Source organism: Schistocerca cancellata, chromosome 3 (assembly GCF_023864275.1).
Source record: "Schistocerca cancellata isolate TAMUIC-IGC-003103 chromosome 3, iqSchCanc2.1, whole genome shotgun sequence".
In the NCBI taxonomy this organism is placed as follows: Eukaryota; Metazoa; Arthropoda; class Insecta; order Orthoptera; family Acrididae; genus Schistocerca; species Schistocerca cancellata.
The window spans coordinates 65713539-65741408 of NC_064628.1; the positions used below are offsets into that span (position 1 = coordinate 65713539).

At 36.3% G+C, this 27870-nt stretch overlaps 1 protein-coding gene across 1 annotated transcript; it reads right to left on the reverse strand.

Annotated features, from left to right (window-relative positions):
- Positions 1–591: 591 nt before the first annotated feature.
- On the reverse strand, positions 592–11297 carry LOC126176091 (zinc finger protein 221-like). Its single transcript, XM_049923229.1, has 3 exons — positions 11246–11297; positions 6720–6996; positions 592–865 (listed from the first exon to the last, which is right to left on the reverse strand). The coding sequence occupies exons 1-3, from the start codon at positions 11295–11297 to the stop codon at positions 613–615; spliced, it is 582 nt and encodes a 193-aa protein (XP_049779186.1). The 3' UTR covers positions 592–612.
- Positions 11298–27870: the final 16573 nt, after the last annotated feature.

Here is a 27870-nt window from a genome sequence, read left to right on the forward strand (position 1 = left end):
TGCCTACTAAATGCAGAGAATTTTGCAAATGACCTTCCATAAATAAAGACACAATGTTTGAACTAGATAAGATATCTGACGGTTGTAGTCTGAGCATTTTCAGACAACCTACGAAGTCCTCTGAGTTCCGGATGTGACGGTTGCATTTGCCTACAAGTGGATCCAGAACTGATGTAAGATATTTAGCTACAAAATATGCATTCCTACATTACTTACAATAAGTCAAAGGGGGATTCCATCCTTATGGATTTTTGGCAGACCATAGAGTCTTGGAGGAACAGAAACATGCTGGCACAAACCCTTAATTAGGGTAACTGGAAATGAACTGTTCTTGAGGAGGCCCAGTGTTGTCCTCTGAATATTCCTAATCAGTGTCTTGTCATTATATTTGGTATGGGAGAGACCAGTAGTAGACTTGCCATATTTTCTTCAGGAGAAGCTTGACATACTTTTAATTGACTCTGGGTTATGTATGATCTTTGAATGATGTGAAATTGGGTTGGAAATATTTATTTGGCCAAATCTATATGACAATTCAAATACAGTCTGTATAACAATTGCAAAAACAAACTTTATGAATTACAAAACCACTACCACAGGCTTGCTTCTTCCCTAGTAGCTAGGAAAGCTGGCACTCGTATGAATGCTTAAAATGTGTCTTTTCAAATTTCCTTTCTGTTTGCATCGATATGGACACAGTGAACAGAAATATTGGGGTTCCTTACCACATTCAAACTTTTGGTGTCGCCTCAGACTTTCTGGCCAGTTATATCGCTTACCACATACATCACATCTGTAGCCATTGCGCTGCACATCCACTGCCGTTACCAGTTCATGTTGTACTTGCTTTATAGTGAAGTCTGAAAATACAGTAAACATTAATCACTATATTTAATTTTATGAAAATGTTTTCATATTCATGCAAAGTGACAAGACTGTATCAGACAAAATAGAAGTATTGATTAGCAATAGAAATTCACCAAAAGGAGTTTCTGCATTTTAGAATCTGATCATGATTGTTATACGCCACTGACAGTATGAAAAGGAAAACTCACATGAGAAACCTAATTATGAGAATGAATCGCCAGCCAGTACTTATCTTCAGGACACAAAATATCAGTAATGCTGACAGACATATATAAAAGTACACACACTGCTCTAGCTTTCAGAATTAATAGTCACTTCCTTAAGAAGGAGAGATTAAAAAGGAAGGGCAACTCACTCATGCTCCAGGAAGAGAGCGTTGGAGTTAACAGTGAGGATGACTGACAGTGTTTGGTCTTGATCTCTATCTCATGTTTACTCTGTAACTTGTGGTTTCAAGTGACATTCATGCACATGTGCAAAAAACATTATGATGTGGAATAGATCAGTAATACATTAGCAACTACTGATGTTGCAGACCATATCTGTCTTTGCTTCTTCATACTGACACCTTATCATGCATTCATACTAATGGTGCTCCAAAATTCATAAATCTACAACAGCATGTAACACTGTATTGCACCTCACAGATATGGAGAATGTGCTATTTTCTTGACCTCGAAATTTCACTTTTTTCTCTTTTGGGTATGCTACAATTCCACTGTCACATAAAAGTGAAATATTAAATAAAATATTAAAACTAGAGTGATAGATATTATTAAATAAAATATTAAATTATGTTAAGGTACATTATGTTTTCAAAAACTGATTATTTTTGTTGATATCGAAAAGTACATGTCATCTCCGCATGCCATTACAGTTCTTGTTTGGCCACAGACAGAAGATAAACTACCGTTCTGGTTAACTTATACAGAAGCTGGAAATGTTGCCCTTCTTGTATTTGAGAGAGGATGTGAACCATGTATATTACATCCACAATCACACACCATTGGGCGGAGGGGGGCAGGGGGGGGGGGGGCGTGTTGGCAGAGGGGCAAGGAATTGAGTGTCCTGGAAATCGGTTCCAGATTCTGCTTCAGTGTCAAGCTAGTCCTTTTCTGCATCCCAGTAAGAGCTGTGTGAGTGAATGACAGAAGAAAGATTGGGAATAATTTTTTGACAATGTTCCATAAAGTTTCACATCCTCTTCAACTGCAGGACAGTTACAAAACAACTGTTACTCAAAAGAAATAACATAATCTCCCATAAACAGCATGGTGCCCAAATACTCCATTAATTTTCACAAATGACCACTAAATGGTGCTATTGAGATGTGATATGGCAGAGTGGGATGAGACATTAGTACCATACTACGCCACGTCAACTGCAGGTTATGATACCAATGTCTTACTCAATGTGCACACCAATTAACTCTGTTTATTCTTCTATTTATTACTGTATCTACTATAATTAATTTCATTTCTCAGATTTAAATAGCCTTCAATCACACAGTCAGTATAATTATGTAATTATCTGATTATAAAATATTCTTGCTATTGTTGATATGTAAACATTTCCAGTATTAAAGCATAACAGTTTCCTACAACAAAAGCCATTGATTCTATAAAACATGTTTTATGTAATGAACTCAGTATCATATTAGCACTAAACAACTTGCCGTAATAAGGTATTACACTTAAAAAAAGAAAAAGAAAGCACCACAAAGAAATGGGACTGAAATTGGTAGAAGTGATGCACATATACAGACAAAAAAAATTATTACAATTCCAGAAAAATTAGGTGATTTATTCAAGAGAAAGACCTTCAAAAATTGAGCAAGTCTGTAACACACTGGTCCACCTCTGTCTCTTATGGAAGCAGTTATTCAGCTTGGTATAGATTGATACAGTTGTTGGACATCCTCCCGCACAACATCATGCCAAATTCTGTTGATTTGGCATGTTAGATCATCACAATCTCAAGATGGTTGGAGGGCCCTACCAATAATGTTCCAAACATTCTCAATTTGGGAGAGATCGAGTGACCTTTCTGACTAAGGCAGGGTTTGGCAAACACGAAGTCAAGCAGTAGAAACTCTCGCCATATGCAGGTGGGCATTATCTTGCTGAAATGTAAGCCCAGGATAGCTTGCCGTGAAGGGCATCAAAATGGGACACAGAATATTGGAAACTTACCACTGTGTTGTAAGGGAACTATGGATACAACCAATGCGGTCCTGCTATGAAATGAAATGGCACCCCAACTCTTGGTTGTCAGGCCTTATGGTAGGTGACAGTCAGATTTGTATTCTACTGCTGTCCAGGGCATCTCCAGACATGTCTTCAGCCTGGATTCTCATTGACTGGAGCATAATTGTCTTCAATGATGAGTCCCACTTCAAACTGAGCCCTGATGACCAGCAAAGACATGCCTGATATCTCATCAGTATTGTCCTCTTGCAAATACCATTTCTATACCAATTACCTCATGCTTGACCTGAGTACCTGACCTGAAGATATCAAAACAGTGATCACTTAGATGAATGATCTTTCTTCACTGGTAAAATGGTTGCAAAACTTGGGGAATTAAGCTAAATTAAAAAATGCTCCACATAAATTTAATACCCAATCAGAAATTAATAAGTTCTGAATGCTGTGTGCAATTGCTTCCTGTTCTCCTGAATGGTATTCCAATGCCTTACCCAGAAATAGTGAAGAACCTGAGTCTAACTTTGGATGAGCAGTTCAACTGGGCATAAAATACTGTCACTACATACAGGAAGACTTTCCTCTATACCTTTAAAAAGTTTTGGAACATACTTCTATAGGATTTGAAATGTAAACTTGTGCAATAATTTGTTTTGCCAAATCTTTAATACTATAATGTAATCCAGCATAGCTCAAACAACTGGTTAGAACTGACTGTGAAAGCTTGTGTGAGCTACATCTGCACCATATGTCTGTGTGACTATATAAATACTCCATACACCCAATTAGGTTGGTTGCTGCCAGACCAATTGCTCGTCTGTCATATGTCATGTCTACTCCAATGACTACTCAGTTTGTAAGCACCCCAGCATCTCGTATTACAGATTAAGTGCCTATCATCTTGTCATAATTAAGGCACAGGCCCTCACTTGTCATATACCCTAGCTGTGCCTATCCATCAAGCAGAAGCAATCATGAACTCCTTCTCTTTCGCTCTTGTCTACCTCTGGAACAAGCTATGAAGCACACTGCAGTTAACTATCATGTTACTTTCAAGAAGACGCTGAAGTACTTCCTTCCATCACTCTCATATTTCCCCAGAAAGTATAATATATTGTCAGTTTTTCAATCTCTCAATCAGCAAAGCAAAGGCTCCCATCTTCTCCAAGACATGCTTCTTTCTCTTTTCATTTCTCAGTTATCCATGTGACTATCTTGTCCCCTGTCTTTATTATTTGTGTTTTATAACATTCCTCTTGCTCTCTCTCTTCCACCATTCCTCTCAAGTCAACTTCTGCTAGTGTTCACAGCTTAAATCAACCTTTCTGTATCTTGTATATTGTTGAATCCCACATAAATAAATGTGGACCATGTTTTTGTTTATTTATGCACTATAGTAATTTTTTAAATGTTGTGTATCAGATGTAACTTACAATATGCTTATCTTCATAAATGTAATGTAAAACTTCTATCATGCCTGGTTACATACAGTATAAGAGAAAGCTTCATGACCCTAATCTTTGCAGATTAAATGAAAAAAATAAATAACTACATAACGATGGCCAGTGTTAAATTTCAAGAGTGTTCATAAATATACAGAAGAACTACCCAATTCGGGGATACCAAGTACCCAGTTGCTGAGCAATCTCCACAACATGACTCAAGTGATCTGAATATCTACTATGTCACAGAGGCCATTTGAGATCCCACTCAGCACAAGTTTTCCTGAACTCCTGAGATGGGAACCATCATTTCAATATATTCTTCCATCACACTACTCTCCTGGACTTAACTTCCATTACCATTAGCCTCCCTGTTTGCTATACTCAACTATTTATTAATCTGTCCCTCCTCTCTTTTGCACACACCTTTTTCCTCTCCATCTCTTCTTTCTTTAAAATCAAGCATTATATGTTAGGCACATGATGTTCAATATCAATTGAAATACACATCTTCCAATTATATATTTTAGAGGATTATATGTCCATCATCTGGTGCATTTGTTTACATTAATAAGACATGTACACTTTGTACATACAGCTATTTTGTACAACTTGTGAAACTCTCTTTCAATGGTCACAGGCTGCTTTTCAAATCATATTCACACTAACAATTATTTTTTATAAACTGAAAATGTGGTAATGACTCAGAAAGCTGTCTGTGATCAGAATTAATTTTCACTCTATAGTGGAATGTTTGCTGATTTGAGGCTTCCTGGCTAACTGAAACAGGGTGCCAGTCTGGGGCCTTTGCCTTTTGCAGACAAGTGCTCTACAGACTAAGCTATCCAAGTATGACCCACAGGACACTCTCACAGATTTACTTGTGCCTGTACCTCTTCTCCTACCTTCCAAACTACACTGCAAAATTCTCCTGCATACCTTGCAGGACTAGCAGCACACACTCCATAGTAGAGTGAAACTTCATACTGTAAACAATCCTCTGGACTGCAGCTAAGCCATTTATTTGCAGTATCCTTTCTTCCAGGAGAGCAAGTACACAAGGTATGCAGGAGAATTTCTGTGATGTTTGGAAGGTAGGACAAAATGTATTAGTGGAACTAAAGCTGTGAGGTGGCTTGTAAGTCATGCTTGGATAGTTCAGTTGATAGAGCATTTGTCCACAAAAGGCAAAGGTTCCATGTTGGAGTCATGGATCTGAAAACAGTTTTATATGCCAGGAAGTTTCAAATCCAAATATTCTTAAACATCAGTATCAACTCAAAAGTCCTATTTAAGTGAACAAGAAAGGGAGGTAATGACAGTGGCACGTAAAGTGCCCTCCGCCACACACCGTTGGGTGGCTTGCAGAGTATAAATGTAGATGTAGATGTAGAATGAGGAGAATACACTCTTAAACATTAAAAAAAATAATTTAGATGCTACTGACTGAAATATTACATTAATCACACAAAATCATCATGTCATTACACTAAGTTCTTTCATTTCTATTAGATGACAACACAATAAACTTTTTGATGATGTAATTGTTCTCACATATGAAGATTATCAATTTAAATCAGTACAAATTTGTTCGTATCACTTTCAGAGCATAAGGAAATTCACAACATGAGTTCTTGAGGTTAAACTGTAGCTCTTGTATACAGCAGTACACTTGGGTATTACTTTCTATGATGACTTTATGGAGTAAGCAGTTGTTTGTTCAACAGAAATAATATTATGATGACTCCTTAGCCTAAAAACTAATTGTACAAAATTGTATTTGGATATTTCATTTTATACAAGGAAACTTAGGTGTTCAAATTATAAGTGGTTGGATTGACTGAATACCAACTTAACCTACAATACACATAGAGCAACAAAAGATTCAGTTTTGAGAAAACCTTTGATTAACTATGTCTCCTCTGTAAAGCAAGTGATTGTCTTCACTCACTCCATTGGCTATGTTCCTCTCAGTATTTTCCATTATTGCAATTAATCATGATTTACACCATTCATGGAGTCACACTAAATGTCTAGAACAACAGACATAAGTATTGATTGACTCCTTATCCTTTAAAAATTCTTGTTAGAGGCCTTAATCCAAGAAAAATAAGAGTTAAAAAGGATTTGAGTGCCTAAATATTTATTACTGTATTGTGTCTTAAAGGAGTGATGTAATCAGGACAAAATTGTTAACAGCTACCACTATATTATTAAATCACTTAAATAATTTTGTCTCCTGTTTAAAATAACTGCAGCTCGATGAATCAACTGAAGATGTCTTTTCAGATGCGCCTTCTGCTTGCTGCGATATGAACACAACCCACAGGAATACTGTGGCTCCTTGCCACATTCTAACTGCTGATGTCTTCTCAGACTCTGAGACCATTTGTACTGCTTGCCACATATTTTACACCTGAAGCCATTACAGTCATCTCCAACAGCTGTTTCTACAACCTGCTGTGCACATCCACCACTAAATTCTGAAAATAAAATACATATTTTTAGTTATGATTTCATATTGTCATATTGATGCAAAATGTTATTATGTAGATAGATTTGAAAATGAAATACTTATAAATAAAAAGTTGTATGATTGAGATGTATTAAAAACCTGTAAAAATGGTGAATCTTAGCTTTTATTCTCCACATTATGTAGTCACTAAGTTTCCTGGTCAGTATCACATTCTTCTATTTCTGAATTATTCAACTAGTTACAGCTTTTTTCTATTTTGTGATAGCCTATTCATTCATTCATTCATTCATTCATTCATCATCACACAGAGAAGTATTCGAGATGTAGAAGGAGTCAAGCAATATATTAGAGGCACATGAGTAGACATGATGGTCATAACACTAAATGAAATATTGTGTAATATTTGTTGGGATTCAACTGGATAATGACTTAAAATGGCATCAATACACAAAAATTATTGAGAAGTTGCATGTGGGACCTTGTATTCAGGTCAGAATGAGATAAGGATATACTTGGCTCACCTGAAGCAGATAGTACCTTCATCCTACATGTGGAACATAGCAGCATGCTTGTGGTATCCCCAGTATCATCCACCAAAACAAAATTAATTTGTTGGCTTATCCTTTGACCTACAGACTGTACTTCACTTATTACAGAGTTCTTCTAATTTATCTTTGGTGATTTTCTGTGTGTATGCATACTATTGGACTAAGGAGCATCCTGCAGCTAGTGGACGATTGCTTTTGAAGACAGTTCTGACTGTGGCAATTAGGGACTTCTCTTTTAATTTTTTTCATAGCATACAACCAGGGAATGAAATGAGATCTAGCATTCAGGCACTATATATATATGGCACTGATGCAGACATTAAGCCTGTAAAGCATGGTAAAAATTACCTCACCTCTCTGGGTTATTAAGCAGAAACTCTGTGGATATGACATGTATCACACTATTCCTGAAACATACACAACTGTGTACACACACACACACACACACACACACACACACACACACACACACACACACACACACACACACACACACGTTTACTTCATACATTTTAGAAAGCAATTAAAAAGAAATTATTCAATTAAAACATGATTCTTTTATATCCCACAATCTCTCAGATTGTCAATGAAATTAAGAAACTCACTGTTGCACTCACACCTTGTTCAACAAACTGCACTTTACAGCACTAATTTTGAATCTGAAATTCAGCATTTTTTTTAAATCTGCATTGTGTAAAATACTATTCTTTTTTTTTCACTCACACATGTTTCAGCACCTATGTGTCATCTTCTGTGGGTCACATTTATTTTTGTAAAGTATAATACAAAGTATAATCATTTATCAATAAATAATTATAAACTTTGTGTTATATTTTATAGAAATAAACTGGACTCAGAAGATGACACATAGGTATCAAAACATGTCTGGGTGAATAAAAATTTTTAATCACAAACATGAAAAAACCTCAAGAAGAGCTTCCAACCTGAGCAAGATGATTCTCTTTGACTCTGAAGATGATTTGATCAACAGGTCGATAACAGTTATCAATTTAAAAATATATATATATATTGAGTGATCCACATTGTTTTCATATAGTTTTATTAGCATGAAGCTGTACTTTTCCAGGTCATCTCTGCTTCACACTTAGAACTTCTCTCCTATATTTCTGAAAAATTGCACACAGTTCCTGTATCACTGTGCTACTCTTTTTTTCAACCCTTACAATTTCTTTCTGCTTAATTAAGTAATTTCTTGCTTTGTGACATTTACTGTGAGTGCATAACCACTTTGTGTGTGTGTTTTCTTTTTTTGGGGGGGGGGGGGGGGGTGGAGGGAGGGGGGGGGGTGTTTTTCACTCATGCACGTGTTCAACTGTTAATTGCATGAGAACACCACATTCTGTGTAACAGCAGGAAATAATGCCCCTCATCACTGTTGATCTTTAAGTACTTTATTCAGGCTATAGAAATACATCATCATAATCTCCAAGGATTAGACTTATTGGCCTCTACTGCCTTAAAATTTTGGTCATCATTTTTCATATGACATCCTAGTTATGAATGACTACAGACTGGGATGTCTATGGATTCATTCTAGGGCATACACGCAGACAGTATTGTGAAACACTTTTGAACAAATTTACTGAAAACTGTCTTGACCAGCTAGTTTAGCAGCCCACATGCAATGGAAATACCTTAGACTTTGTAGTCACAAACAGACCAGACCTTATTGAAGGCATCAGTAAAGAGATGGGGATTTGTGATCATGACAGAAGTTAATAAATCAGTCAAGAAGGCTAGGAGAGTGTTTCCTCTGGAAACTTAGTTCCAGTAATGTGGACATAGAGGAATTATGGGTGAAGTTTAAACAGATTGTAAATCATGATCTGAAGAACTATGTGCCTAGTAAGTGGATTAAGGAGAGAAAACATCCACCGTGATATAACAATAAAATTCAGAAAATGCTGAAGAAGCAAAGGATGTTGCACTCTTGATTCAAAAGATAATGCACAAATCACAGCAGGTAAAGGTTAGTACAGATTCATGAATCAGTGAAAAGATCTGTGCACAAAGCATACGTACAACAGCTACCATCATCATACCTTAACAAAAGATCTGGCCAAAATATGAGAAAATTCTGGTCCTATGCAAAATTGCTAAGGGAGTCTAAAGTGTCCATCCCACCCACTGATCAGTAAGGTGTGGCAGTTGAAGACAGCAAAATGAAAGCAGAAGTTTTAAATTTTATGCAGGAGAATCGTACAAACATACCATCATTCGACCATCGAACAGACTTCCATATAGGCCCAGAAGGAATCCCTGTTTGGCTTTGCAAAGGGTACTCTACAGCAGAGTACTTTACAGCAATGGCCCCTTACTTATCTTATTGTGAATCTCTCACCCAGTGCAAAGTCCCAAGCAAATGGAAGAAAGCACAGGTGACTCCTGTATATAAGACGGAAAAAAGAACAAACCAACAAAATTACAGACCAATACACTTAACGTTTGTTTGCTGCAGAACTCTTGAACATATCTTCAGGTTGTATATGATAAATTTCCTTGTGACCAACAAGCTTATGTCCATGAATCAGCATGGCTTTTGAAAGCATCACTCATGCAAAACTCAGCTGGCCCTTTTCTCACGATATACTGTGCACTATGGAAGAAGGGCAAGAGGCAGATTACATATTTCTGGACTTCCAAAAAGTCTTTGGCATAGTACCTGGCTGCAGACTGTTAATGAAGATATGAGCACATGGAACAGGTTCCAAGGTACATAACTAGCTCAAACCCTCCTTAAATAATAGAACTGAGTATGTTGCCCTTAAGGAAGAATGTTGATCAGAGGTATGGATATCATCAGGAATGCCCCAGGGAAGTGTGGTAGGGCAGCTGTTATTTTGTACATACATAAATGATCTGGCAGGCAGGGTGAGCAGCAATCTCTGGTTGTTTGCTGATGATGCTATGGTCTCTGGGAAGGTGTCAAAGTTGAGTGACTGTAGGGAGATACAAGATCACTTAGAAAGAATTTCTAGTTGGCGTGATGAATGGTAGCTAGCTTTAAAAGAAGAAAAACATAAGTTAATGTGGATTTGTAGGAAACACAACATATAGGACACTAGTACAACCTATTCTTGAGTTATGCTCATGTGTTTGGGATCAGCACCAGGTCAAATTAAGGGAAGACATTGTGGCAATTAAGAAGTGGGCTACTAGATTTGTTACCAGTAGATTTGAACAACATGACAGTATTACAGAGACACTTTGAGAACTCAAATGAGAATTCCTGGAGTAAAGGTGAGTTCTTTTCAAGGAACATTATTGAGAAAATTTAGAGAACTGGCATTTCAAGCTGACTACAGAATGATTTTACTGCCACCAAAATTTATTTTGCGTAAGATCATGAAGATAAGATACAAGAAATCAGAGTTCTTATGGAGGAGTATAGGCAGTTTTTTTTCCCTCACTCTATTTGAGAGTAGAACAGGAAAGAAAAGACTGGTAATGGTGCAGGGTACCTTCCGCCATGCACCATAAAGTGACATGCACAGTATTTATGTAATTGTACATTCTGATCTCCTTTGGGGCTGTGCTCCAGAATTATTTTTAATTATGCAACCTTAAATTTTTGTTGATGTCAGTATGTTTCTTCTGATTGAGATGTGGGTGTTGTACTCAACAATGAAAATATCTCAGTTCAGAGAATCTATAACATCTTAGTTTGTCAAATGTTAGAGTACATACCTTGCATTGATGCCACAATAATATCTGCTTTTAGCCATGATGTCATCAACATGTCAAACTACAAAAAAAAAAAAAAAATGGTATTGGACTCTTCAGTTGACTCTACTACAGCTCAAATTAAGCAGCAGGTGATACCAAGAAATACCCAAACATACAAGAGAATGTGGTATCGAACACTTCAGCTTACATCACCTCAAATGAAGCATGCGATTCCCATCAACCCCTGAACAATAAAAGAAAATGGTATCATACACTTCAATTGACCTATAATACATGTCAAATGAAACAGGTGAGTCCAATCAATCAGTGCTCAGGTTTACAGTTTCACTTTCATCATCCACTGATGTTGAACTTCTCGGCTTTTCACTCACACACGAATTATTGATAGTTTTTTTTGTTTTTTAGATGCAGGAGAACAAGTAAAATAGTTTGTTAGTTTTCTGCTCATCTCTCACCTGCAACTTAACTTACAAGTCGCAATGAAAGCAGGACACACTGTAAAACTTCGCACAACTGACAAGAATGGAACAGCAAACACAAATGAATAAAGAACAACAAAACAAAGATGGCAATGAATAGCGAAGGATCATGGTAGCAGGACCATAGAGAAATCTATCGGTAGCTCGGCGTTTGAGTGTACGCAATCCATTTAGCACTACCATCACCCACTATTAGCAGGTGAGGGCACTACATGCTTGGCGAACTGGCTGCCAGCAATTCAGTTGTAGAGAATGGTTGCCGCAGCTTCAAAATGCTTGAAACAGTCAATGACATTGCTTTTCCCACCACAAACTGCAATGGTATCATTCGTATTGCAATTACTAACACGAAAAAATGAAATAAGAAATTTATGTCCGTGATATAAATCTTAGGCACTCTTCCAAGTTCTCAAAATCGTAAAAAAATTACTTTGTCGATGAAAAAGTTTAGGGGTACGCATCCCCCAGCATTCCCACAGAAAAATAGCACTGTTTGTAATATATAAATTGGAAATGTTGAGCCACAGATAAGCAAAACACAAAGACTGACATAAAGTGAGCTTTCAGCCAACAAGGCCTTCATCAAGTATAGAGGGAGTGCATGTGTGGTGTATGTTGTCTATTTTTGATGAAGGCCTTGTTGACCGAAGGCTCACTTTATGACAGTCTTTTTGTTGTGCCTATCTGTGACTCAGCATCTCCACTGTATGGTGAATAGTAACTATCTTTTTCATAGTATTGTTACATTCCATCCTGGATTTTCCGTTGTTTGACATAAAGTGGAAAGGTTTTTACCAAAAATTTCAAAAATTTCTTAATGGAGTACACCAAGAAAGTTCAAAGAAGAGCAGCATGTTTTGTATTATTGAGAAACAGGGGAGAGACTGTCACAGACATCATATAGGGCTTGGGGTGGACATCATTAAAACAAAGGCATTTCTCATTGCAGCTGGATCTCCTCATAAAATTTCAATCATCAATTTTCCCTTCCAAATGCAAAAATATTTTGTTGACATAAATCTACATAGTTAGAAATGATCAACATAACAAAATAAGGAAAATCAGAGCTCACATAGAAAGATATAGGTATTTGTTTTTCCATGTGCAGTTTGAGAGTGGGCTAACAGAGAATTATCATGAAAATGGTTCAATAAACCCTGTGTCAAGCAGTTAAGTCTGATTTGCAGAGTAGCCATGTAGATGATGTAAAATATATATATATATATATATATATATATATATATATATATATATATATATATATATAAAGGGGAAAAATTATGATCATAAATCTTGAAAAGTTCTTGACCAATTTCCTTCAACTTGTTACATGATTCTCTACTGATCATTTAGCTGATCAAACTCTATGTGTTTTTTAATATATATAATGCATAAATATATGTGTAAAATAGAAAAGGGAAATATTGTTATCAAAAATCTCAAAATGTTCTTGACTGATCCATTTCAAATTTTAAGATGATACTTTAATGAACATTTGGACAAAGATAGGCTATATATTTTTTTAAACAAGAAAGAAAATTCTCCACTGTGCTGTGAAAATGTGTTGTTTCATGCTCTTTCTCACAGTCAGTTTCAAATACGATAGCATGGCATGTAAACCATTAGCCAAATTATTTCTTACATACATATGTATCCTTTTTCATTACATATAATTTCGAACAACAAATTGTCTAAACAACAATGTGCTGTTTTGTTTTCTTCCTTGGCATTGGTTTTACAGAAAACAGGAAATATGGATTTATGGCTTATTGGCTTATAATTAGAATGCTACTGCAAATCTAGATCATCTGAAACTTTGTAACTGCTCCCATTTGCAGATTAAAAGTATGTGGAATACTTTTGTTGAAGTTACTATCCTCACAGATCCAACACCTGGAGAGGTCTCTCTTATACCACTTTACCAATGATCCAACTGATTTACCCATTCATTTTAAGTGAATTCAGTTCCTAATGAAGGTTTTATTACCAATAACAATAAAAAAGCCTCAAGGTCTGAGAGAGGAATAAGAGAACAGATGGGGTGGGAAGGGGATGGGTACAGTGGACACAGAGAGGTGGCAGAGAGAGATGGACAGAGAGAGGAGGGAGGTGATGCACAGAGAGAGGGATGGGAGGAGGAGGAAATCAACAAGGAGAAAGGGGATGAGGAGATGAGTAGAGAGAGAGAGGGGGAAAGACATTTTGAATGTATATCCAATTCTCATACATATTTAGCAATTGTGAAGCACTGCCAAGTTCACTAGCTATATATACAACCAGTATTTCTTTCTCAACCCCTCCAGTAAGTCTCCCCTGACCTGTTGTTTTGGGTACGTTTACCATATCTCTCCCCATTTCATAAAACTCTCAAATCCTTTTCCTTCATCTCTCTTCCTCTCCCTTCAACTCTTTTGCCAGAAGAAGGAGACACTGGCTCCAAAAGCTTTCGGCCATAAAGGCCTTTGTCAGCAGTAGACACACATACACACATGCACACACACACACACACACACACACACACACACACACACACACACACACACACACACACTCGCGCAAATGCAACTTGCACACATGTCTGCAGTCTCAGAGAGCTGAAACCACAATGGCGGTGTGGTTTCAGCTCTCTGAGACTGCAGATGTGTGTGCAAGTTGCGTTTGTGCACGCGTGTGTGCGTGTGTGCGTGTGTGCGTGTGTGTGTGTGTGTGTGTGTGTGTGTGCGTCTACTGCTGACAAATAACTTAATGGCTAAAAGCTATAATTGTATGACTCTTTTTGTTGTGCCTATCATGACTCAGCATCTCCGCTATACGGTGAGTAGCAACTTTCCCTCTCTGATACTGTTATTTTAAATCTATATTGTCTTAATTTGTGTGTCACTGTCTGTACTTCATCACCATTCTTTCCAGTGATAACCTGATAATCATCATAATAAAACGCAAATATTATGTTGGTAATAGTAAAACTAATGTTTTAAAGATGTATTTTTCTAGTAAAAGTAAATATACAGGCACTGTGAACAAACTTCAAAAGTAACAGAGAATACTGCATGAAAGACATAAAACAAAGAATATGGCTGCAGATACAGTGATGCTGAATGAAACATATTTAGCTGTCAAGCAGGCAGGCAATGTGTGAAGCCTTCACTGACTACTGCAGCAGAATATTATCAAAAGATCTTTCTCAAAGTCTGAAGGATTCTGGTCATATGTAAAGGCTGCTAGTGGCACTGATGGTAGTATTAAGTAACTCATGGATGAGACAGTAACTGGAACTGAGCGTAGCAAAGCAAAAGCAGAAATGCTTCACTCCACTTTCAAATGTTTCTTTATGAACGAAAACCCAGGAGAATTGTCCCAATTTAATTATCATAACACTGATAAGTGAAATGAGTATTTGTGTAAGTGAAATGAGTATTTGTGTCCATGTAATTGAGAAACAGCTGAAATCTTTGAGTAAAGCTTTAGGATCAAAAGGAATTCTTATCAGATATATTCTAACTTTGCAGCTGACTTAGCCCCTCTTTTAACTATAATATGTTTAGACCCCACAAACAAAAAAAAACATTCCCAGTAGTTGGAAGAAAGTACAGGTTACACCCATCTACAAAGAGAAGTAGAAGTGGTCTTCAAAACTACTGTCCATTATCCTTGACATCCATTTGTTGCAAAATCTTAGAAAATTTTCTGTACTCAAACTTAATGAGGAGTCTCAAACAGTAAACTTCCTCCATGCCAACCAGTACAGATTCTGAAAACATCAGTCATGTGAAAGCCACCTCAGGCTTTTCTCGCCTGACAACCTAAAGGCCATGGATTAAGGCAGTCATTTAAATGCAGCATTTCTTGTCTGCCAAAAGACATTTAAACCACATAACACACATATACTTGTTATCAGAAGTACAGTATGTTGATTTGGGGTCTCCAAAATTCGTGGTGGAGCAGAGCATAGCACCTTATCCCGGATGGTCAGTTATTGACAGATGTAGAAATAACTTCAGGTGTGCCCAGAAAAGAGTGTTGGGACTTCTGCTGTTCATGTTGTACATTAATGACCCTGCAGACAAAATTAATAGTAATTTCAGATTTTTTGCAATTATCTATAATGAAGTAACTAACAGCAGATACTGAGTGGATATGAAGAATGGCAGCACAAATGGTCACATAGTGATATCACCCTTGGGACAGTGTCAATAGATGCTGAAAGAACTGAATTGGAAGATTGAAGATAAATGTAAACTATCTTGTGAAAGCCTACTTTTAATGTTTCTAGAGAATACTTACAGTGACAAATCTAGGACTGCACTACAACCCTGTATGTATATCTCCAAAAGAGATTGCAAAGACAAGATTGCACTAAGTGCAGTGTGCACAGAAGTGTTTCAGCACTCATTCTTCTTACTCTCCACATGTGAATGGAATGGGAGAAAGCCCAGTAACTGGTACAATGGGATGTACCCTCTGCTGTGCACTTCACAGTAGTTTGCAGAGCATGGAAAGCTAATGTGGAACAGCTTTTCCATTATGCCTAATGATGAGTAGTAATCTATCCTTTTCCATATATTGTGGATATACCAACCTGGAATTTCCATTGTTTGATTTTGAACTAGATTTATATTACAATAAGTAAATGAAAGTATATATTTTTTGACAAGGTTATACACTTTCATCCACTGGTTTTAATGTGGTGTACAAACTTTGACAAGGATCTGCACATTCATCCACTTCTTTTAATGGTTACCTTTCCTAGAAAAATATGTTTTGAAAACAATAAGGAATAGTCATCAATAATCTGGAGCCAATGCCACCTTCATCCTGTAGATGGAATGTCTGTAACATGCTCAGTGTAACCCTATTAGAATTCACCCAAACAGAATTATTGCGGAGTGCTGCATTTAAGCAGTCTTCAGTCTGAAGAACACAACAGAAACTTTATATAATTAATTATAGTAGGAAAATTCTGGTATAAAGTAAATAAAGGAGACAACTCACTGAAAAGGAGAAGGGTTGAGCTATCAACACACAAAAAAGAAAGAAAACTTGCTAGCTTTCAGGATGAATCCTTCCTCAAGTTAGAGTGCACACACATGTGTGCATACTCTAGCTTGAGAAAGAATTCATTCTGAAAGCTAGCAAGTTTTCTTCCTTTTTTGTATGTGTCTGTCAACAACTCAACACTTCAGCTTCTCAGAGAGAGGGCTCCTTTCATATGGTATTTATATATATTTATTTGTAATTTCATTTTTGCAGTGCATATCTGGAGTCAGCCTAAAAAATACTGTTCATCATGTCTTTCATGTGACACCTGAAGTCAACAGAAAGCATCAGTTTGTTTTCAGTTACAAACAAAATTATTTTTAAAGTGGAATTTTACAGGCCTATTAGATAGGAGCAGTCTCAAATTAGCCTAGTATGAGATTTGTTTTATTGGTATGTGGTAATAGGATAGAAAACACAAAGAATAACCAGTACTCCAGCAATGACAGCACCACTCTGGTTGGTTCTGGCTGTTAGCTCCAGGCAGCAGCGGTGCTTGGTCACTGCTGGAGTGATGGGTATTCTTTTGTGTTTTACAGGCCTGTTAAAATATATCAGTAAAACCAATACTGCGCTAGACCAATTGTGGACTACTTTATCTAATGTAATTTGTAATTTTATTTATCCTGTAGACCATACATTGTGTGCAGAGAAGAACATGATGATACAAGACAAGTCAAAAATGGAGATGAGATGATACATGGTTAAAATGATTATGACAGTGATATTATAATGATTCAAATGTCCATATAATATATGTGTAATGCCAAGAAACAAAAAAATGTATAGATGGATATCTTGTGAAAAATTCAGAATTGTACAGCAGTTCTAAATAAGTTCACATTATTAAGGGAAATAAGCATATAAACAAATAACATGGAAATTCAAAACTACAATATACATTTAAATATCTATTTCTAAAGTAAAACAGTAAAGGTGATGGCACACTTCTGTATCAAGGTGTTCAGGTTTACATACAAAGTACAGAACACGGACAGAGCATATTTTTATGTTTCAAGGTGTTCATCTATATTATAACAACAGTCTTGCACTAAATATTTATGGAGAGCAGTTTTCAATTTTGAACTGCCTTTTATTGTCTTAATGTTATTAGGTAGCTTATTGCACAGTCTGTTTCCTGTTTGCAGTAGTCCATTCTGTTTGAGTGTTGTGTTCACATATTAAACATGTATATCATGCTTTCTTCTTGTGTTATATGGATGGATACTCCAGTTAGTCAATACAAGAGTGTCGCCATTTTCTAAGATTTTCCTAACAAATATTATTATTTGTAAGATATATAGAATTGGTAGTGGAAGGATATCAAGTTTCTTAAATAAGGGCTTAAATGAGCTTCTTATGGCAGCATTTTCTATGGCTCTTACAATTCTCTTTTGGCATATAAAACAACTTTTGCTATCAGATGCATTTCCCCAAAAGATTATGCCATATCACAATAAAGATTCTACTTGGGTGAAATACACATTTTTAGTGTCTCTTTTGATGTGCAACCAGAAAGAACTTTGATAGTATAACAAATGGTATTCAATTTATTTGTAATGTGTTTTACATGATGGATCCATCTTAGATCTTCCTGGATCCATATTCCAAAAATTTTGTAGATCTTACACTTTCTAGGGTTCTGGTAAACAACTCTATGTCTGGTGTTAATGGGAATTTATTTTGCACTGTGTGTAAGTGAACTGTAACTGGATATTCTGTATTTACTACTAAACTGTTTCCAGAAAACCATCCTGTAATATGGGTGGTATGTTCTTTAATCTCATGCAATAATTCTTCTCTGGTCCTTCCTTTTTACTACCACTTTTGTGTCATCTGTGAATTTTATGTAATTATAGCATGGACTGGTCAGTTCCAAGTCATTTACAAAGAGTAGAAACATAATGGTCTTAGAATGGAGCCTTGTGGCACACTGTACTTAACCCTTTAAGTGCTCTGGATATGTGTTAATGCGTGCGTCTTTGTACCTGCCACTTTTTGCTCTGAACGTGTTTACGTGCACCACCAGCATAGACACATTCAGAGTACCAGGTAGAAGGACTGGTGGTGCATGTAAACACGTTCAGAGCACACAGGGAGGGGTACAAAGGCACGCGTATTAACATGTCCAGAGCAGATAAAGGGTTAATGTTCTGCTTTTCTGAGCAGTAGGACTTTATCTTGTTTCCTTCTTGGATAGATAACTCAACTACTTGCTCTCTATTTTGGAGATATAATTTGATCCGTTGATATGCTGAACCCCTAATAGCTACAGATTCAAGTTTCTTAAGAAAGACATTTTGGCTGGTGACATTGAATGCTTTAGAGAGGTCTAGAAATATGGCTGAGATATGCTCTTTGCTGTCTATAGCATTTAAGGCTTTATTTAGGAATGCAAAAATAGCAGTCTCAATAGATTTAGATTTTCAGAATCTGTGTTGTGTATTTGAGAAGTAATTATTTTTTTCTATGAAATTGATTAGTTTTTTATAATAGAGTTTTTCAATTATTTTTGAAAAACCAAACAGTAGCAAAATAGGCCTGTACTTTGATACTTCTGTTTTTATCCCTTTCTTGAATAGATGTTTTACTTTTGTGGTCTTCAGTTTCTCTGGGAACACCCCTTCTGACAGAAAACAGTTACAGATGACAAGAAGTGGCCTGGCTATGAGGGGAGCACAATTATTTAAGATGTAATCAGGGATATTGTCAATATTGTCAGTGCCAACAGAGAGTCTGGGCGTCAGCTCTTTGACTATAGCAAGTATTTCCTTTTCATTGGTGGACTATAGAGAAAGAGATTTATTATTTAGGGCATCTGGAAGATACAACTTACTATACAACAGAGTAAAGACTATGACATGGGATTGAAACAGAGCAGGAAGTGCTACTACGGAAATTTTGAGTAAAGATGAGGAGGTAGCATACAAAGATTGTGACTATGTCCTTCAGATATGGGAAGAACATCTAAAAGAGCTATATGACACAGATCACAAACCAGAAACTCTGGAACTTGAATCACTCAACAGTGTAAGTGATGACGAGAAAGGACCAACAATTTTAATGGAAGAAGTAAAGTATGCCATAGCTGCAATGAAAAATGGCAAAGCAGGAGGTACAGATATGATACCAGGAGAAATATTAAAATGCTTGAACCAAGATGGAATAAGAGAAATATTGAGGTTATGTAGTTAAATATATGACACTGGTGAATGGCCTGAGGACTTTCTGACAACAGGAATGATTTAGATTAGATTTACTTTCATTCCAAATGATCCATAGTGAGGAGGTCCTCCAGGATGTAGAACATGTCAGAAAAATGACACTACATGACAAATGTTTAAAACTAAAACAAATAAGCTAATGTACCATTCCACAGGTCCCAAGTGGAATGATCATCGTTTTTTAATGAACACTATATGAAAGAGTCATTTTACAAATACTAATGCACTGAATTTAAAGACCTCTATATGTGCTTCATTGATCTAGAAAAGGCATTTGACATTGTAGCTTGGGACAAGGTGGCAACTATAATGAGGGAAAGAGAGATGACTGAAAACCAGAAGATTTGTGAACTCATTATATCTGAATCAAAAAGCCTCAGTTAAAGTGAGAGGAGAAACTAGATTGGACTAGGAAAAGGAGTAAGACAAGGTTGCTGTCTGTCAACTACCCCTTTCAACCCCTATTTGGAAAATATGATTGACCAATGCTCATTAGATGCCAAAGGAGTAGAAATTGGAGGAAGAGGAGTAGGGTGTTTGAGGTTTGCTGATGACATGGTACTTCTAGCCATATGGAAAAAGGAATTACAGGATTTAGTGGCCACCATTTAAGCTGACGGAAAAAGTTATGTAATGAAAAAAAAAAAAAAAAAAAAAAAGTATTGACACTAGGAGGAAATAAAGAAATAAAAATTATGCTGAATGGAGAAATATTAGAACAGATGCAAAATTTTAAGTATCTTGGAAGCAGGATAGACACCAATTGGAAGTGTAACACAGAAATTAAAACAAGGATAGCAATGGCAGAAGCAGTCTGGACAGAGAACTGAGGAAAAGACTCATAAAATGTTTTGTATAGAGTGTCCTGTATGGTGCTGGAAGGAAGACAGAGAAAGGCTGGAGGCTTTTGAGATGTGGACATGGTGGAGGATGGGAAGAATTTTCACATTAACAAAGCCAAAATTACATTGTTCACCCAAAATACAAAAATATGTCCAATCACATCAGAGGCATACCTACAACCCTTCACTCTGCGGTAATAACAATATGCCAAAGGGCTTACAGTTTTTCTTGACATATAAATTTCTATTAGTTTAGAGTATTATTTTATAGATGAATCCAGAAATCCAGAACTAAACATAATAAACAGTACTAGATTGCATAATTAATAATATAAATTTTAAGTTTGCCAAATAATTCATAATTTTCAAATGTTTCTAAATAAAAAAAAGTACATGCAGAGCTATACATATCAATTTAACAACAAAAACAAAATAATTCCTTTTCAGAAATTTTAGCTTGAAATTTCATAAATTTTAACTTAAAATATAACATATTGTGCATAAAATTATATGAAATTTTTCAGAAAAACACCTGAGATAATACTGACGTGTCCAAAATTCGAAAAATATTATCAGTATCAACTACTAATGTTGAGGAAAAGTAATGCTAGAGGAGGATATCTCTTTACAACATGCAACTTAATTGTGGAAGTCTCGTGCTCAGTCACCACATTAACATCTCTATGTCAATTCAAGTTAAAAGTCTGGGCTCAGACTGCAACTGCACATCATCTTGGTATCACTTACTGGTAAAAGTCTGCTGCTAGCATTTGTATATGCAATAACTAAGTCTGGGCTCAGACAGCAACTGCACAACATCTTGGTATCACTTACTGGTAAAAGTCTGCTGCTAGCATTTGTATATGCAATAACTATGTCGACCAGTATCACATGATGTGAACATCTCCATTCCAATTTGAATAAAAATATGCAAACAGTTCACATTCAATTGATAGAAATGCAACCACTAAGTGATAATATTACACAAATATTACTCTCCAAATGTTGTGAACTATTTTGGTGACTTTGCTGAAAATTATAGTGTATGTACTGTTAATGTTATATTTCTGATGCTGCATAATATGCCACTGTAATGCCCAATGAACAGCGTGTCACTGTTCTATACCTTAGTTACTACATTATGGACAAGATCATGGAAGGAGAGATATGATACTCTTTCCCTGTATAAACTGTGTACTGTACAACTAGATCTGGTTATCAAAACATGCAAATTAAGTGTAAAAGACTCAATTAATTTTGACAATAGCATGTTGTACATCCTATGGCACCATCCTTCCTAAAGTCACTTTATAGTATATTATTTCATAAAACTGAGATATGAGACTTTAAGAAATGTGGTACCAAAGGCTGCACAGGCAAGGGAATGTTGCAAAGTGATGGAGAAATTCACCTGATCTGTCCCATCCACAGTGCCAAATGACGAATGTGTCATCCACATCATAATACATGGTGACACATCCATCTTATAATAATAATTTCCATCGAACAGAAGATAAATTGAGGTGAGCACAAACTCAAAAAGTCTTGTCAGGTTGGTGTTGAATTACTTGCTTTACCATTGAGCTGGAACAGGATGGCACCCTCCCATTTCTTAGCAAACTGGTGAAATGGAACCAAATGGAAAGCTGAGACACAGTGTGCACAGAAAGCTTACACACACTAATCTGTATCTACATGTTCCCAGTAGTCACTACAACTTCTATCATGAAGTCATTTTATGCAAACTTGTAAACAGGGATTGATCCATCTGCACAAAGATAGTCTTCCAACTGAGCTGAAATACTTGCAGACAATATTCCAAAAAATTGGGTACAGCAGCAATCATATAAGATGTGAGTTTAGGCAGGTTGTATCTAGACAAGAGCAAGAAGAAAGAGGGAACACAAATCACTAGCAAGCATCACATTTGTTGGCAACATCTCCAGAACAGTTGTAAGAATCTTAGAACATCTCAAAGTTAAACATGTATCCCACCACCTGCAAGACATTGACATTACTATGTTCAGTAAAGAACGATCTAGTCTCCCAAATCATGTATCTACCCAATCCCTTATAAATGTGGTGAAGTATCCATACATTGGGTAAATTGTATTCATGGTAGAAAGAGATGCCACAGCATAAAAACTGGGCATACTACAGATGACAAAAAAAAACAAGGTAGTCAGGCAATCTCCCTCCTTCTGACATTGCATGACTAAAGTGGCTATTTAAATTAGGGTAAAAACTGAATAGCAGACTGTAACAATAACATTGACACTGGAGACTACAGTTTGCAGGTAGCCGTTACCACCACTACTACAGTCACCACTCAGACAGAAATAGGAGCAAAGTGATGGAGGGAATAACACTGACAACAGCAGAGCAGCTGCCATCAGGAACCACTTATAGTTGGTAATGAGTCTGTTTGCCAAAATATCACGAAGAACCTACAAGACAGGATCCTGGAAGACACCCAAGAATTCAACTAATTTCTAATATAACTCCCTCAGTATCTTCTGAATTGATTTGACTAAATTCTGTTAACCTTATTTTTGTTTTCTTGATATTCTTTTTAAAACATATTTTCAAGACACTATTCATTCCATTCAACAGATCTTCCAAGTCCTTTTGCCATCTCTAACAGAATTATGATTTAATTTGAAAACCTCAAGCATTTTATTACTTTTATGTGCACTTTAATAATATAATTAAAATGTAATGTAATGTAATTCCCTTTCAAAAATCCTCCTTGGTTCAGTTTAATTTACTGATTGCTCAAAATGTATTGAATAATGTAAATAAGTTATACAAAACTGCAACCAGTCACTTATTTGAATAGTTATGTTTTATTCCATGAACTGGTTTTCGAACCTTTTCAGGTTCATCTTCAGATGGTTTCAGGAAGTTACATCATTATTGCTAACATAATGCTCAGTGCTGGCTTGCGACAGTATAGGTGGCTTTTTTCGGTTAGTGTCCATCTGTCTCCTTCCATTTTGATGTCCAGTTGTTATATCACTACACACACTTCCACACAAACTATATTAATTTACACTCTGGCAGCGAGACTTTTCCAGCATCCAGCATGTGCTTTACGACTGTTGTAACATCATGGCGCTGACGTTAAGATTATATTATACTATTGTTCTGTTGTTTCATGGGAGGTGAGTGCATGATGACATCTAGCTAGAATATAATACATGGGTAGTTGACTCATTAAGAGAGGTCAGAGCTGTAAATTATAGATCCTTGCAGCATTGGTACTGTATGGCAACCATGAGGGAAAGTACAAGAAACAAAAAACCTAGCAAGACCCAGAAGTTATGGATCAACTATTTGACTGTTTCAAAGGCCTATTTCTAATACCCTCACTAGGAAAACGAAAACAAAGGAAACATTTCATATGGTGACCTTGGTGAAGGCTGTGAAGAGCAGGTGCAAAGAAAGACACAAAAAGGAGGATTTCAAAAATTCAGGAAAATATCTGTCAAGGACAACAAAAGTCAACAACAGAATGTCTAACAATACACCATGTTATATAGTTCCATTAGAATTTATCATATATTAAAGAAGAAGACATCTCTGTGCATCTGGAGGAGAAAAGGAAGAAATTTGTGGTGAATTGGAGGATATAAATTGTGGCTGTCTTTAACAATGGAGTCAAATGGTACCTTATTATGCTTGTTTACAAAAGAATACACACGAGTCACGCACATACAATTCAACTCACAACATGGTAGAGTTAATGTGAGGCTTGCAGGAGAAGAGCCATGACTTCTTAGCAGCTGACAGATCACATGAGAGCAGTTCAATATGGAACATGGTTTGTGGTGCCATGTCGTAACACGTCGCCAGCTAAACCATAACAGTTCCAGTGGCAGCTGTATGATGTGATGTGTCCACAGTGAGCCAGCAGCCTAACCATGATTCACCACAGCATGCTGTCAAAATATATGGTGAGCTGTACTAGTTACAAATTTGTGACAAAACTGTGTGGTTTGTGTGTTTGTTGAGAACATTGATAAGGAGTGATGTAGATGAACTGCTGATAGTGGCTAATTCCAAATTATAATTTAAGTGATATCCTATGCCAGTAATCACATTTGCAATGCCAGCTGAGGAACAGGAAGTAGATATAACAGCTTTATTGACTAAATTTCAAGAGGATGTATTTAAGAAATTTCAGGAAGCTTTTAAAGCTCAAGGTGGTTATATTAAGGCAGAAGTAGATAATATTAACTATTATTATTATTATTATTATTATTATTTACATTTTATGGCCTTCATTGGACAGTTCTAGCCAACTTTATGCAAATTATTTTTCAGTTTTCTGTCAGCCCAGTACTTCTTCATTCTCTCAGATCTCATCCTTCTTTCTTCATCAGAAATCACCCTTCCTATTGTCTGTTAGTTGACTTTTGTTTCCAGTCTGGTTTCTTTGTGAGTTTCCTGATTTTGTCAGTTTTGTTTCTTAGGTCTTCCAATGTAATATGTAGCTCATCCATATCTTCTTTGATTTCTGTAATCCATTTAATGTTGCACTTACTATGCCACAATTTTTCTATTATTCTCCTGATGATCCTGTTCTCTGATGTTCTGATTAGATGTCCGAAAAATGAAATGCATTTCTTCCTGATTGTACTCATTACTGGTTCTATTTCCTTGTAGACTGTTTCATTTGCAGCTACTCTCCAGTGTCCATCTTTCTGGTATGATTTGTTGATGCACGTTCTGATGATTCTTCTCTCTATTTTGAGTATTTTGTCTATTAGTGCAGTGTTAGTTGTTTTGAAGATGGTTTCACCTGCGTATGTTATTTCTGGTTGAGTGACTGTTTTGTAGTGTTTTAATTTTGTTGCTATTGACAGGCTCTTTTTGTTGTAGGTGTTCTTGATGATACGAGGGCTATCCACAAAGTACATTACGTTTTGGAATTAAAAATAAATAAGGTATTGGAATTTTTTTTAATTATATACAGATGAAAGCCACACTTAACTACTACTTTTCTACATAGTTGCCATTTAAATTAAGGCACTTATCGTAGTGATGGATGAAGTTGGAAATTCCTTTGTCGTAAAATTCGGCCGCCTGCGCCTTCAACCACGTGGTTACCTCTTCTTGAAGCTGTGCGTCATCATCAAAATGCTGCATAGCCAACCACTTCTTCATTGCTGGGAATAAATGGAAGTCACTCGTTGCCAGGTCGGGACTGTATGGCGGATGAGGAAACAACTCCCACTTAAAAGATTCGAGAACTTCACGAGTGGCATTTGCTGTGTGGACCCGGGCATTGTCGTGAATCAGCAAGATCTTTGAGCCCAACTTTCCCCTGCGCTTGTTTTGTATTGCTCTTCTGAGGTTGTGCAGAGTTTGGCAATACCTTTGAGAGTTTATTGTAGTGCCTCTTTCCAGGAAATCCACAAAAATCACTTCTTTTCTGTCCCAAAAGACAGTCGTCATGTGGTTGAAGGCGCAGGCGGCCGAATTTTACAACGAAGGAATTTCCAAACTCATCCATCGCTATGATAACTTCCTTAATTTAAATGGCAACTATGTAGAAAAGTAGTATTTAAGTGTGGCTTTCATCTGTATATAATAAAAAAAAATTCCAATACTTGACTTATTTTTAATTCCAAAACGTAATGTACTTTGTGGATAGCCCTCGTATATTGTGCTCTAGTCAATTTGTTTATTCTGTTATTCCATGTTGGCTTTTCATTGAGGTTATATGTTATGATTTCTCCCAGATATTTAAATTTATCTACAATTTTGATTTCTTGGTTTCATAGGGCAATTTTGTTTATGAGTGGTGGGTCAAATAACATGATGACTGTTTTTTCGAAGGATATTCCGAGACCAATTTTCTGTGCTATTTCCTGTAGTGAGATAACTTATTGTTTGGTTTCCTGACTGCTGTTGGACAAGAGAGCAAGGTCTTCAGCAAATCCTAGAAAATTTAAACTTACATTTGGGTCTTCCAATTTGGATGTTCTTTTGGTTAGTCTTGTACCATTCCCTCATTATGTATTCTAAAGCACATTTGAACTGCAGGGGTGCTAAGGAATCTCCTTGTCTTAAAACTGTTTTTATGATGAATGGCTCAGAGAGTTCTCCCCTGGTCTTCTCCATGTGCCTTATAGTTTTTCATCTCTCAGAGTGCCGTTTCCACCTCTTGGATTGTTGGAGGATTTATGAGATCAGATGGAGTCTTGATAGGTGTGTCTGGATTAATTGCTAAAAGTTCCTGGGGTTCTTCACAATTCAAAAGTTTACTAAATGCTTTTGCCATGATTTCGGCATTTTCCTTGTCATTATATGCCATTTTTCCATCTTCCATTTTCAGTATTAATGTGGGAGGGGCAAATTTTTGTAATTGTCTTCCAAACATTTTTGTTTTATGGTAATTTTCTTCTATTGAGTCAGTTAGATCTTTCTGTGATTGTCTTTTGGTTTGCCTGACAATTTTTGTGAACTTTTTCCTGATATTTTTGAGGTTGGTTGCATTTTCTTCTGTTTTGTGTGTTTGAAATTTTAGCCATGTATTATGTCTTTCATCATGAATTTTGTCACAATCTGAGTTCCACCATACATGTCTCTTACATGGGTTCAATGGGAAACTCTTAAAGCAGAACTAGCTAATACTGATACCAAACTAGAGGAAGCTCTTCAAGCCTCTGTGAATAGAATTAATGCTAAACAGGAGGAAGCTCTTTGGGCTCAAGGGATTAGGATAAATATGAAATAAGAAGAAATACTAGGTGTAATATCAAAAAATGGAAATAGAATTTCTACCTTGGAAAATGTTATCAATAATTTAACCCAGGAATTATGGAAGGAAATAAATGATCAGTGTGATTTAGTTTGCAATGAAGTTGATAAGTATTTTAAAGACAGTCATAAAAATTTGAGAACAGAACACAAAGAAATCTCTAATACTAAAAAAGTGTAGAGATGCTTTAGCAAGGTAGGGCATTCAATGAAATTTTGAGCCCTTATACCATGTTACCTACCCAGGTTACATAACTGAAAGAGTGTGTAAAAAG

Bases quoted from the DNA above. Each gene is read 5' to 3' on its own strand.
- LOC126176091 (XM_049923229.1), bottom strand. From the start codon at position 11,297: ATGTTGATGACATCATGGCTAAAAGCAGATATTATTGTGGCATCAATG. The intron at 6,997-11,245 runs GTATGTACTCTA...TTTTATTTTCAG, and splicing joins TATTGTGGCATCAATGCAAG to AATTTAGTGGTGGATGTGCA. The intron at 866-6,719 runs GTGGTAGCTGTT...GTTTACTGTATT, and splicing joins TTAAGTGATTTAATAATATA to TTCAGACTTCACTATAAAGC.